The sequence below is a fragment of the Cryptomeria japonica genome, chromosome 7, assembly GCF_030272615.1.
Source record: "Cryptomeria japonica chromosome 7, Sugi_1.0, whole genome shotgun sequence".
Taxonomy (NCBI): Eukaryota; Viridiplantae; Streptophyta; class Pinopsida; order Cupressales; family Cupressaceae; genus Cryptomeria; species Cryptomeria japonica.
The window spans coordinates 324,649,132-324,661,635 of NC_081411.1; the positions used below are offsets into that span (position 1 = coordinate 324,649,132).

General features: G+C 35.2%; 1 protein-coding gene across 1 annotated transcript; it reads left to right on the top strand.

Annotated features, from left to right (window-relative positions):
* Positions 1 to 10,978: 10,978 nt before the first annotated feature.
* LOC131046696 (ubiquitin-ribosomal protein eS31 fusion protein) lies at positions 10,979 to 12,031 on the top strand. The gene is made up of 2 exons (XM_057980477.2): positions 10,979 to 11,195; positions 11,374 to 12,031. The coding sequence occupies exons 1-2, from the start codon at positions 11,174 to 11,176 to the stop codon at positions 11,817 to 11,819; spliced, it is 468 nt and encodes a 155-aa protein (XP_057836460.2). The 5' UTR covers positions 10,979 to 11,173; the 3' UTR covers positions 11,820 to 12,031.
* The last annotated feature ends 473 nt before the right edge of the window (positions 12,032 to 12,504 follow it).

Genomic DNA, 12,504 nt, shown 5'->3' on the forward strand with positions numbered 1-12,504 from the left:
ATGTTTTTACGACCATTTGTTTTTTCTCGATGGGCCCTTCTGGGCTTTTTCATGGTCATTCGATTTTCTATTGCCGACATACTTCCCCATGAAAGACATCATTCCATTTTCCCGATTTATTAAATTGTGTCGAGTTGTAAGTAGTACGTTCTATGTGAGTTAAAAACTAAAGAACCAGAGTAGTTGATAATATATATACATAAACAAATGTTTACATATATAAATACATATATTTGTATGTACAGACATACCAATTTATATGTATGTGTATATTTTCTTTGCATTTTTTGGTCAAGCAGGCAATTTAAATAACTAAAGAACCAAGTTAGTTGATAGTTTAGTATTTGTTTGAGAAATGATTTGATGAAACATAAGTTTTTAAGTTACGATTATATATATATATATATATATATATATAATCGTAACATATATATATATATATATATATATATATGTATATATATGTATATGTATGTATGTATGTATGTATGTATGTATATACATGTGTATATATATGTATGTATGTATGTATGTATGTATGTATACATATATGTGTATATCTATGTATGTGTGTATACATATATGTGTGTATCTATGTATGTATGCATGTGTATACATATATGTGTGTATCTATGTATGCATGTATGTATACATATATGTGTGTATTAATAGATACACACATATATGTACACATACATACATACATATACATACATACGTACATAGATACACACATATATGTATACATACATACATACTGTAAAGCGGAAAATCGAACCCTAGGTGTTCCCCCCCCCAAGGAGAGAGAAGGGAGGTCACTAGGGTTGACGGTTTTCACTTAGGAGAGACTTTACATTCAAAAGAGGGGTTGAAACCCACAAGATCCAATCTCACCCAATGCAAGACTGGATTCTAAATGAGTTTCAAGGCTTGAGACAACAAGGATACCCTCTTTTGTAAAGAATGTAGATAGGATGATTGAACTAGGAATGTATGTAAAGTAAGAAAGATTCGCTTGTAAATGGAGATAGGGACACAGGATGAAGCTACGGACCTGAAATTAGCAGTAAAATGTCGAGACGATGTTGTTCTGCAAATTTGAGTGAAAGTTGACAGGACAATGGCGCCCAGAGTGCACACGGTCCTCCGAAAAATCCGCGAAACGAAGGGGGATCTGTTCGTCTCTGCACAAGGATTCCAGATCTTCAATTACAACTGCGTACCTGCAACCTACACACAGAAAAGAGAGGACGATTGGGGGGTTAGGGATTAGGGGTTTGCCTTTAGGTCAAACCCCGGTTTTGGAATTAACCAAGAAATGAGAATGCTATAAATGTAAATGTTTGTAATGTAAACAAGTATTGATACCTTGTTGTAAGAATGTTTGTATTCTTACATGCGAAGGTGTAATGATGTTGTATGTTATATGTTGTAAGTGATCTCCTCTTCAATGGTTGAATCCTTGTCTTGAATGCAACATCTAGCCTTGAATGGAGACTTATAATGCTCAATTGCTTGAAGGAATGCTTGAATGCTTGAATGTTTGAATGTTTGAATATCGCTTCCATGCCTTTCTCTTGCTAATTTCCTTCCTCCCTTTCTAGGAGAGGAAAAGTAGTTTATATACTTCTCAATTAGGGTTAGGAGACTGATTTTTCTGACCTTAGGCCGACCTAGAAGCATTGTTTTCCGAATTGCAAACTTAAAGACCCGATGCCCAACAAGAGACCGGGCCCAAAATAGGCCCAGGGACCAGAGCGCTGGGTGCCATGGTCCCACCTCCCGGGACAGCAGGGTGCAAGGAAGGATTAGGCCAAGGTGCAAAAATATGCAGTTTTTGATGTTGTAAACAGGTTTTGGGGTCTCCATTCAGGTTCAATGTTGCACCGCCATCGTGAAGACCCAAATGCAGTCGAAATTGCAAGTGTCGCAATTTTAGGACGCTACACATACACACACACACATATGTATACATATACATACATACATACATACATACACACACACATACATACATACATACATACATACATACATACATATATATATATATATATATATATATATATATATATATATAGACACACACACACATATGATACATATGTATGTATGTATGTATGTATATATATAGTATATGTATATACATATATATGTATGCATATATACATATATGTATGTATATATATGTATACATATATATGTATATATATGTACATATATACATGTATTTATAAAAATACACACACAAACATATATATATATATATATATATATATATATATATATATATATATATATATATATATATATATATATATATATATATATATATATATATATTTGCATGCACAGACATATACATATTTATAAACATATACATAAACATTATGGAAAATAAAATTAGAACTAAAGAACCAGGCTAGCTAATAATCCTATGTTTGGCTACCCATTGTAATGAAATTTAATAAAGATGATTGAATTCCTCTAAGTCATTTATTCAGGCGGACAATAAACAATAGGGCATTTATTCAGGTGGACAATAAACAACAAGGCACTTTACAGTGAGTGGCCACTATCATAGATGCAGACATTTTAAAACAAATACATTTCACTTAATTTGTTTTGTGCCTAATATTTTCTATATTGGAACTTTGACCACAATTGAAACATTGAGTTTTGAGTGATACCCATCATATCTTTTGGAGAAGAGGTAAATATCTAGAATTTGAAATATGGTTTAATCGTTTTCCCTCATGATAGAGGCTTAAGCTTTGTATCAAGTGAACTCACAAAATCTGAATATAAAACATCATCTATTCTAATTTATTATTACTTTAGTTTGCAAGTCTCATACTATTATCGAAAGGATATTCTCAAGATTACAACCAATCAAACAATTACTTCGGATTTGTTGCTTTAAGAAACTTTCTTGAAAAACTCTATTTTGCCCTGTAATTAGCAACAAAGCGTTCACAACAGTTGAAGAATCACAAAGAAATGGTAATTCTTCTCTACGTTTGAGAGGGGCAGCTCCCTCGTATAATGGGGGTATTTGGATTTTTCAAAAATTTAAAGAACGAACAATAAAGAAAGATTGAACGCCATATAAGGTATGAATCTAGATTAAAATAAATTCCATATAATCAAGTTTGAGATACCACAACTTGAAATAAAATTCTTCACATTCAATGTTAAAGGGAAAGCATTAGGTAATCATCAATTAAACATAAGAACATTGATAATAACCCATGAGATTGAACACACATCCAAATTGATCTCTATTGCTTAATTGCTTGAATAACGCTATCCAAGTCTCTTATACAAAGCTTGTGAAAAAGTGGAATCCCTACATTGAATAATAATGAGGGTATATATAGGTGAAGTGGTAACCACCTTTATAACTACTTTATAACTTCCTCAACTACTTGAAATAACTTCCTCAACTTTGGGAAAAATAACTACTTAGAATAACTACCCAAAATGAGAACTTAGGATAACTACCTCATATGAAAAGAGCCAAGATTATCTTTTATTACAATACAAAAATAGAGATGAGAGAAAGGAAACTCAATCATGAGAGTTATTTACAAAGAAAGACAAAAACATGATGCGAGTAACACAACAAAAATGAAGACTATACAAAATGCAACTCTACACTTATTCTAAGCTAACTCCTTGCGCTGCTGATGAGGCTGTTGCTTTTGTAGGCACATTATGTTGTCCAGGTCCTTTGTCTCTGAAGATTCTGAAAAGTCGGATGGCTGAAGTGACAGATTTTCCTTTGGGAATTAGGATGTTGGCTATCCTCATTTTCTATGTCTTCAAGTTTCTATGAATGCCACTTAGTTTTGTCACCATGCTGAGTATCTGAGACATAGAGATTCTCAAGGAAGAGTAAATATCAATCAATTTTTCCATGGTATTTTCATTGAAGTTTGTCCTATTAAAAAGCTGTTGATCTACCATGTTCTGGAAGCTATTCTGTAACACCTGCAAATCTTCCATCAATGTCACATCTGGGAAAAGAGCAGTGAGTTGTCCTTGGAGTTTGGTACACACTTGATCACATGAAAGCATGAGCTTTTCTAACTCTGATGAAACTTGATCTATGATCACTAGTTTCCAGTTAATGCTTTCTATCCATATTTCTAGATAATCTTTTTCATTATTAGGCAGGATTTTCTCAGTTGCAAGGGTGTCCATTCCAATTTCTATCATTTGTTTGAAATCATTCACAATTTCCTTCCAAGCTGTTTCCTCTTTCTTGACATTCTTCAAGTCTTTCTCAATAGTATTTTTCTTTATTAAGGCCTCATCATGGATAGATTTTGCTTGGACTAGGAAATCACATGCAAAAGTTTTGACCTTTTCTACCCAACCTTCAATTACCTTTCCATAGGCTTGGTACTTTTGAAGATTATCCATAACATTCCTTTCAATTACTCCTTCTGGTGTTAATATAATTGGCTGGCGATCTACACTTAGTGGCATAGTGGAGGTATCAACTACGGATTTCAAGTAAGAAGACAAAGTGTGCACTTGTTGTTTCAATTGATCCTTGGATTGCTTATCCTTTTCACTTCTCTCCACCATTTTGGCTGCCATCACATTAAAGTTCTGAATATCAGACTCATGAGAAGAAGGTCCCATATCAATCTTTGTCACAACAAAGTCCGCAGAGGTGGCTTCATTTGTATCTTTCTCAAATATGGGTTGAGCAATCTCTAAGCACATATTCTTTGAACTTGGATCAGTCTTTATTCTTGAGGATACTTTGAGTTTCTTCGGTTTTTCAGCTCTTCCAAAGAGATCAGATATGCTACTAAATTCAGGTACCACCAACTTTTCTACCTTCCTCTTCTTCAATAGACTTTGTTCTAACCATGGGAAAGAAGAATTTTCTGTGGACTCTTGGGTGATTTCTTGTCTTGCTACCAGTGTTGTTGTCACCTCTCTGATTTCTTCAACTTGATGACTTGGATTACTTAGAAATGATGAATCCATGACTAAAGTATTTTGTTGTGCTTCTTGTCGTAGGGATTCAATAGGAACTGAGGGAGATATGGAATGCATTCCATCATCAAATCTTGTGTCATCCAGAATTTCCACTGGAACTTGATCCTTTACTTGACTTGCAATAGAATTTTCTTCTATGTCTTTTGCTCTGGATTTCTTCCTCTTTTGTCGAGGTTCATCACCACATGTGTTCTGAAGATTGTTCCTCCTTGGAGGGTCTTCATCTCCATCACTTCCTTTAGTATTCTGGTAAGAATGAGTATCCCTAGCTAGAGTATGGGAAGAATGTAGCGAAGTAGAGCTCTCAAGCTGATTTCCTTTTCTTCTTGGAGTTTCCTTTGTTGGTCTGGTAGTAGTCATTTGAGTAATCTTCTTCTTAATCCAGGCTTCAGAATTCTTGATTACAAAACTCGTTCTTTCTCTGACATCTCTCACTTCTGGATCTGCCCAATTCAAATTGGGAAGTGGCTGGGACTGGACTTGCTCAAAATAGATAGGATCAATCAAATCAGATCCATCATCTTCAATGCCTTCTATGGTCCAATCCATCTTGAAATCATTCATTTGCTTCAAAGTCAACCTTGTCCAATTTCTTTTTCTAACCTCGAACTCATCTTCACAATCCTCCCAAAAGTCTTCAAGATTAGGAAAATGAAAATAGCCAGGACCTAACTTTAAGCTGTTCTTGACATAATCCTTACTATCAAAAGGAAACCTCATCTGATATGGATACAAGTTGACCTTGGATAAAGCTTTTTCTGTCTCATCTGCTCTTGAACTTGACTCACATCTATAGTGCCCGAGACAAATGGGAAAGGCTACCCCTTTATTCTTTCTATCTCTACATTTCTTTTGAACTGAAACCAATTGTCGACAAAGCTCAACTAAAATGAGCTTATCATCAACATATCTGGGTAGCTTGTGTGGATAATCTTCAAATCCTCCTACTCGAAGATAGGTAAATCTCGGAAACTGGATGAAGAAACTTCCATATTTCTTTATCAATTTAGCGGCTTCCTTTGATATTCTGGTGGCAATGTCTCCTTGTAATAACCTTATTGCCCACATTGTGAAAGCATCATTCACCCACCTGAAATACACAAAGCTTTCCTCAAGTTGCAATTGCTTGTAATAATGGTAAACTTGAGTTTCTTGATTTAGGACACCATTAGTACTTAACCCTGGCCATGACCTCAAATTAGCAATAGCATATATCAAGTAAGAGATCATATGGAAGCGTTGACTTGTTTTGAAGTGCACTAACTGGTCATGTATGCAGTTGCTGATGAGATGGCCCCAGTCAATGAATTGCTTACTGGCAGAGATGACTGTTATGAAGAGGTACATCCACATTTCGAACTCAGTGGACTCAGGACTTCCTGTCACTCTATGGAGTAAGATAATCAAGTAACAAATCTCTTTGATGAAAAGAGAACGATGGAGTGTTTTTGGAAGCTGAGACTGTCCTCCTCGTGGTGCGACCATCCATTCTTTAGCCAGATTGTTGAGGCATTTGCTTCTATTATCGCTGAAGTATTTGTAAGCTTTTTGCTTATCGATGTGAGTGAACTTTTCCTTATATGGCAAATGAAGAATAATAGCTATTGAAATTCCATCAAGTTTGGCCATTAAGGATCCATCTGCAGCTCTTATCTCTCTTGCATCTGGATTATATCTTTTTGAGCATTCTATCATCAAATCTGTACATTGAATTGCTATGGGAAAACATGCTGCTTCAATCAAGCCGCTTCCTGCCACTCTATAGGACAACTTTGATCTGTCGCCTTCCATGAAGAACTTTTTGATTTCCTGCAAATTAATATGCCCAATTTTGGTATCATGAACCTCTAGAATCATGGTGGTGATCATCGGGGCGTACTCATACTCTTGAGCCTTGTATTTCATGATGATGTGTTTTGCAGATTCTTATATTGAAAACTGTTTGTAATATGTGAGTGAAATGCTTTAATAAATGGTTTGAACTTTGAATTTCAAATTTGTATTATCCTGCTTCAACCTTCTAGAGCATCCTCCTTTCAAGACTGCATAGACTCGCTTATCTTTCTATAGCTTGTTGACGTATCTTCTTTGTCAAACACATCAAGTGTTAAGTCTCTGCTCCTTATGTGTGGATATTTGAGGGACGTTGTCAAACAACTCACAGCCTCCTTTTTTTTTATACACCTCCACATTTTGCATATAAGTTTACTAAATCATTTCGACTCATAACATCTAATAAAAACATTTTGTGCATATCTTGCAATCACTGCGATATATGCATTTCATTCGCTGAGATGACATCTCCTCAAGGCATGTTGTGGGAGCAAGGAGATTACTGGCAGAAAATCATGGAATTCGGTTGTAGGCTGGTGGAATACTTAGTTCATTTGCTTGAGTATTTCTAACATCTTATCAACATACCCAAAGCGTGCAGAGATAATAATCATGCACTAAGGATAACAACCATTTCTTTGGAACTATTTTGATCAAACTATTTATTTCAACATGCATACAATCAATCAAAAACCACAAAAGAGCGCCATCCCATGTCGCAGGTTAACATATCACATCAAGTTTGAAGTAAAACTGCGCATACATGACAATCTATAGATTGTGGATGATGAGAATTATTCACAACTGTCTTTATTGCAATGACAGGCATTTAAACTTTGGCGTTTATACTTTACATTGCTTTGAAGAGAACCATCTGATACACATACCACATATCTACAAAATACAAGGCACTCAAACATTTCATCTTCAATACCTGCGAGTGGAGTTAGGAAGCATGATAGCATGTATATCTATCGACATGCAAAGCAAATGGTTAATAGGTAGTTATAAAAACCGATTTTGCTAGCTTTCATAAGCCACATGGTGTATTCAATCCTCTAGATGGAAGTTTAAGGAGAAGGCGATATCTTTCAAAACACTCTCATATTGCCACTGAAAACTAAGAAGTTGAAGTGTATCAACATCTTGCTAATGTTGGCTAACTCATCGAAAGCATGAAACCGTTACATGACTTTGAGTTTTCTCATATTGTGCGTAAGAACGTATTGGTAACTTGATGATTTTTACCAACTTGATGATAATTTCTAATTCGCAACCCGAAGTTGGTGTTCATTGGTCCCTTTAATCATTTTACCATGTTGCCGCTAACACTTGGTCAACTGCCAGCTTAGATCGCCGATGGTGTACATTTCCCAAGTGAGTAGTTTCTAGTGTAAGAACCTTATTATCATTTAAACCATTCTTTGAAGTGCCTTATCTCCATGCCATGAAAACCTGCAATCTATATTTCAAACTCGATTATATAATATAGTTACCACATTACATATCACAAGGATGGATAAGGGTGCGTTTGGCAATGAAGTCTGCCCGAGTCATTTTACTCTCTTTCAAAGCCAAAAATTAGTAGTCAACCATGGAATGAGAAGACCATCCCTATCATAGGCATATTCACCTCTTGTGTCCTTGGTACATTTACAAGGCATTGTTGATAGTAGGTTTTTTTTTCGTCAAAGGGTTTCTAAATTCCTTGAATGACACGAACATTAAAACAACTTCAAGATTCTTTTCTTATGACCCATGACATAGGCTAAAATGGCTTTTAATTAATGTGTGAAAATAATTGATCAGTTAAACCTCTTGACTTCGTCAAATGAAAAGAAATCACACATATTCATGCTTTGCATATATTTATTTTTCTTTGAAAATCGTTATTGACTCAAATTGTCTAACACAAGAATTCCAACAATTTTCAATTCTCAAAAAGTAGGGTTAACATACCTTAAGAACAAATGCCTATCATTAAATAATAGATTTGTGACACGACTTCTAATTGCTTCTCTGTGCTTTGGAATATTTCAGCTATCCAGTTTTAGTGAACAATTTCAATTACTTTAAGTTAATTAACCGAATTGTAAGAAGTAGTTAAGCTTGTCTTCAACTTAAAAAATATAATCCATTTTAATGAACAAATCTTTATGATTGAATTGCTCTGATTTATTTATTCATGTGGACAATAAGCAATTGGGCATTTTTTAGTCAGCCTCCATTATTACAAAAGCAAGGACCTACACTCAAATATACAACTCAACATCATCCCCCTATGATTGGGGACCAAAAACAAGGCTTGCCCACATATATAATGATAGTCAAGATAGATATTATAGAGTGCATTGTAAGATTAGTTGTAGCCTTTGAAAACTGACTTACACCTTTGACATATTGTAATGGGTGTCAAGTTGTGGACATTTTATCTTACATTAAAAAAACAACTTCACTAGCTAAGTAAAGTGTGTATTTGTAACCCACTTCATAATAGGTGAGAAACAACAACAAGCAACCAAAAAACCCATAAGAAGACAACCATAATTGTTATAAGCATGTATGATACGCCTAACCTTTTTTAATTTCTTTGTCATACATCTTTTGTAGTCTTGTAAATTATTAAAGTGAACAAAAATGGAATTAAAGTAAACAAAGATGGAATTTTTTCTAATATGTTTTTTTACCAAAGCCCAAGATTTGTTTCTTAATGCCTATGATTGTGACACGGATGTCTGGCAGAGAAAATAAATGAGAGGAAATTTCAGCATGAAGACACAGATCCAGGCAAGGACGTTTAAATTTTGTTTAAGGGTTCCACTGATTGGTTGATTTAATCCATGATTATGCCTTAGCAGATCACCAGTTGTATTTATATGATCAACGCCTATCATTCTGACATGAATGTCCGATAGAGAAAACAAATAAGAGGAAATTTGAGCATGAAGTTGCAGATGCGGGCAAGCAAATATTAAATCCGTTGTACACCCAACTCAAATAGTTTTTTTTTATTTTTAAAAAAGCCCATATTAAGTAAATAAAGTCCTTTAAAACTCGAAATCCCTCTGCCATGATAACTTTTAAAAACAACATTCAAAATGTTGTGAAAGAAAGTACAAACCACATAAAATGAAGGAAAAATACCCGATAACGAACTGTTTTTATTGTTTGAACTGCAGAATGATCAACAAAAGCATACAATGCTATTCTGGATGAAGAAACCCAGGTGTAGGAATGACACACAATCTTGTCCTCGCAAAGAGAACCCTGTGGGTATAAAAAATGCAAAGTTTTATTGCACCAACTACCATTGAAACAAATTTTATGCCTACACCCACTTTGAGGTGCATTATCATACTCTAAACAACAAAATAAAATAAATAATATGCCCTAAAACTCGTACAATGCTTGTCTCGAATGAAGAAACCCAACTCTAGGCAGGATGCGGACCTGGATGAAGAAATCCAACCACGGCCACAACGCAGTCTTCTCCTCACAAAGAAAACCCTAGCCCAAAATTTTAAAATCAGTTTTAAACCCACAATTAAAAAAAAATACATCTTACCTACGAAAGATAAAACCCCAGCTTGAAAAACATATGACACATAGAAACATAAGAGACTGTGCACCAAAAAAAAACATCTTACCAACGAAACCTAAGTCCAGATAGAAAAACCCTTTCAACACCGTCTCCACACAACAGAACAACCAACGAAACCAATGTGCAGGCAGAGAAAACCGTATCAATGTTCAATGCATGAGCCATCAATGTTTAAGCCAACTTGAGAACAATGTCAAATTAATGTCCTTGACAAATTCACATAGAACGTACTACTTACAACTCGACACAATTTAATTAATTGAGAAAATGGAATGATGTGTTTCCTAGGAAAGTAAGCAGGGGATGGAAAGTAGAATGCCCGTGAAAAAGCCCAAAACTGCCCACCGAGAAAAAACAAATGACCGTAAAAACACAAAAAACGACCTATCGGAAAAAAAAGGTCGACGACGCTGACAATTTTCTGGACATAAATGCCCCATTGAAAGCTTATTGGCTTAATTAATTAAATAAAACCAACAATTAATTAAATAAAACCAATCAAGGAAGTGCTAATAAAGAGGATTTATGGACTTTAAAAAGCTATAACGAAAAAAATAGGGTTCCAGGGGATTTTAGGGTTTCAGATTAGAGCTTTTTAGCTGTGGCCGCAATCCTATTTGAAGCACTTTAGGCCGATGGAATAGGGTTTCAATAGAGTTTTTTTAAGAGAAGGCTTTTAGCCGTGGCTACTGAGCGGTTCTGGAGCAGTGAGATTTCAAGATGCAGATATTCGTGAAAACTCGTAAATAATCCCCTCTTTCTCTTTTGCCGCCATTCATTTATTTTTCGTTCTTCTGCTAGTAGCTTAACCGATTTCATTGTACATCTGTTTTGTTTTCTTGTTCACGTTCGGTTTCTTTCTTGCTCCTCATGTCCACCTTAGTGTTTTGATGTAAATTTGGTATGTATGTATGTATCAGTGACTGGTAGGACAATAACCCTAGAGGTAGAGTCCTCTGATACAATCGACAATGTGAAGGCGAAGATCCAGGATAAGGAGGGTATACCTCCTGATCAGCAGAGGCTAATCTTTGCTGGAAAGCAGCTGGAGGATGGAAGAACCCTGGCGGATTACAATATTCAAAAGGAGTCCACTCTTCATTTGGTCCTTCGCCTGAGGGGAGGTGCGAAGAAGAGAAAGAAGAAGACCTACACCAAACCCAAGAAGATTAAGCACAAGAAGAAGAAAGTTAAGTTGGCTGTCTTACAGTACTACAAGGTGGATGACTCTGGCAAGGTGCAGAGACTCAGGAAGGAATGCCCTAATCAGGAGTGTGGAGCAGGGACTTTCATGGCCAATCACTTCGACAGGCATTACTGTGGCAAGTGTGGTCTGACTTATGTCTATCAGAAAGCGGAGGCTTAAGATAATTTTGGGTTTAATTGGGACTAGAGACGAATTCGGTTAGCATTTTTACATTACATGTTGGGCTTTTAAATTGTGGAGATGGATAAGAACTTTTTGTAGCGATGATTTAGATTTTATTATTGCCTTTGGTATTTATCAATTATCATACTGAATTTATTAAAATTTGTCATTTTACCTTTTAAATCAATAGAGCCAACTGTTTTATGCGATGTATTCCTGACTGGGATTGCCAAGGGATCCAAGTTTTTTTTCTGATGTAGTTCTAATATTTAATGACCGTGAATTGATTCTTAGATGAGATGGATTTAGGGTTGAAAATTTTGTAATTTTTTAGCGCTGAATGTCTGGGACTTTAGCTATTGCTCGACTGGATTTAAAATCGTTGAGATGGCTAAAGTTAATTGCAACTGGAGTTAAGATTTTGCATATGTGATTGGCGTTCATTACCGGTTAATTGAATTTGTGAAAATCTTGTAATGTTATGTTAAAATGACTACATTAATATGCATATGATAAATGTGTTTGGCCGGTGTTTTGGGCTTTGGAATCAATTGTGATTAGAACATAAATCAATAAGTTACTGCTTTGAAAAGTAGCAGCTGTTAATTTTGTTTTTGCCTATCTTAATTGTACATCTGAAATACTAGTCATTTCGGTTAAAATGTTCAAATATGATAAATAG

Excerpts from the sequence above, each read along its gene's own strand:
- LOC131046696 (XM_057980477.2), top strand. The coding sequence starts at position 11,174 with ATGCAGATATTCGTGAAAACTC. Across the intron at positions 11,196-11,373 it reads GCAGATATTCGTGAAAACTC|TGACTGGTAGGACAATAACC; the intron begins GTAAATAATCCC and ends TGTATGTATCAG.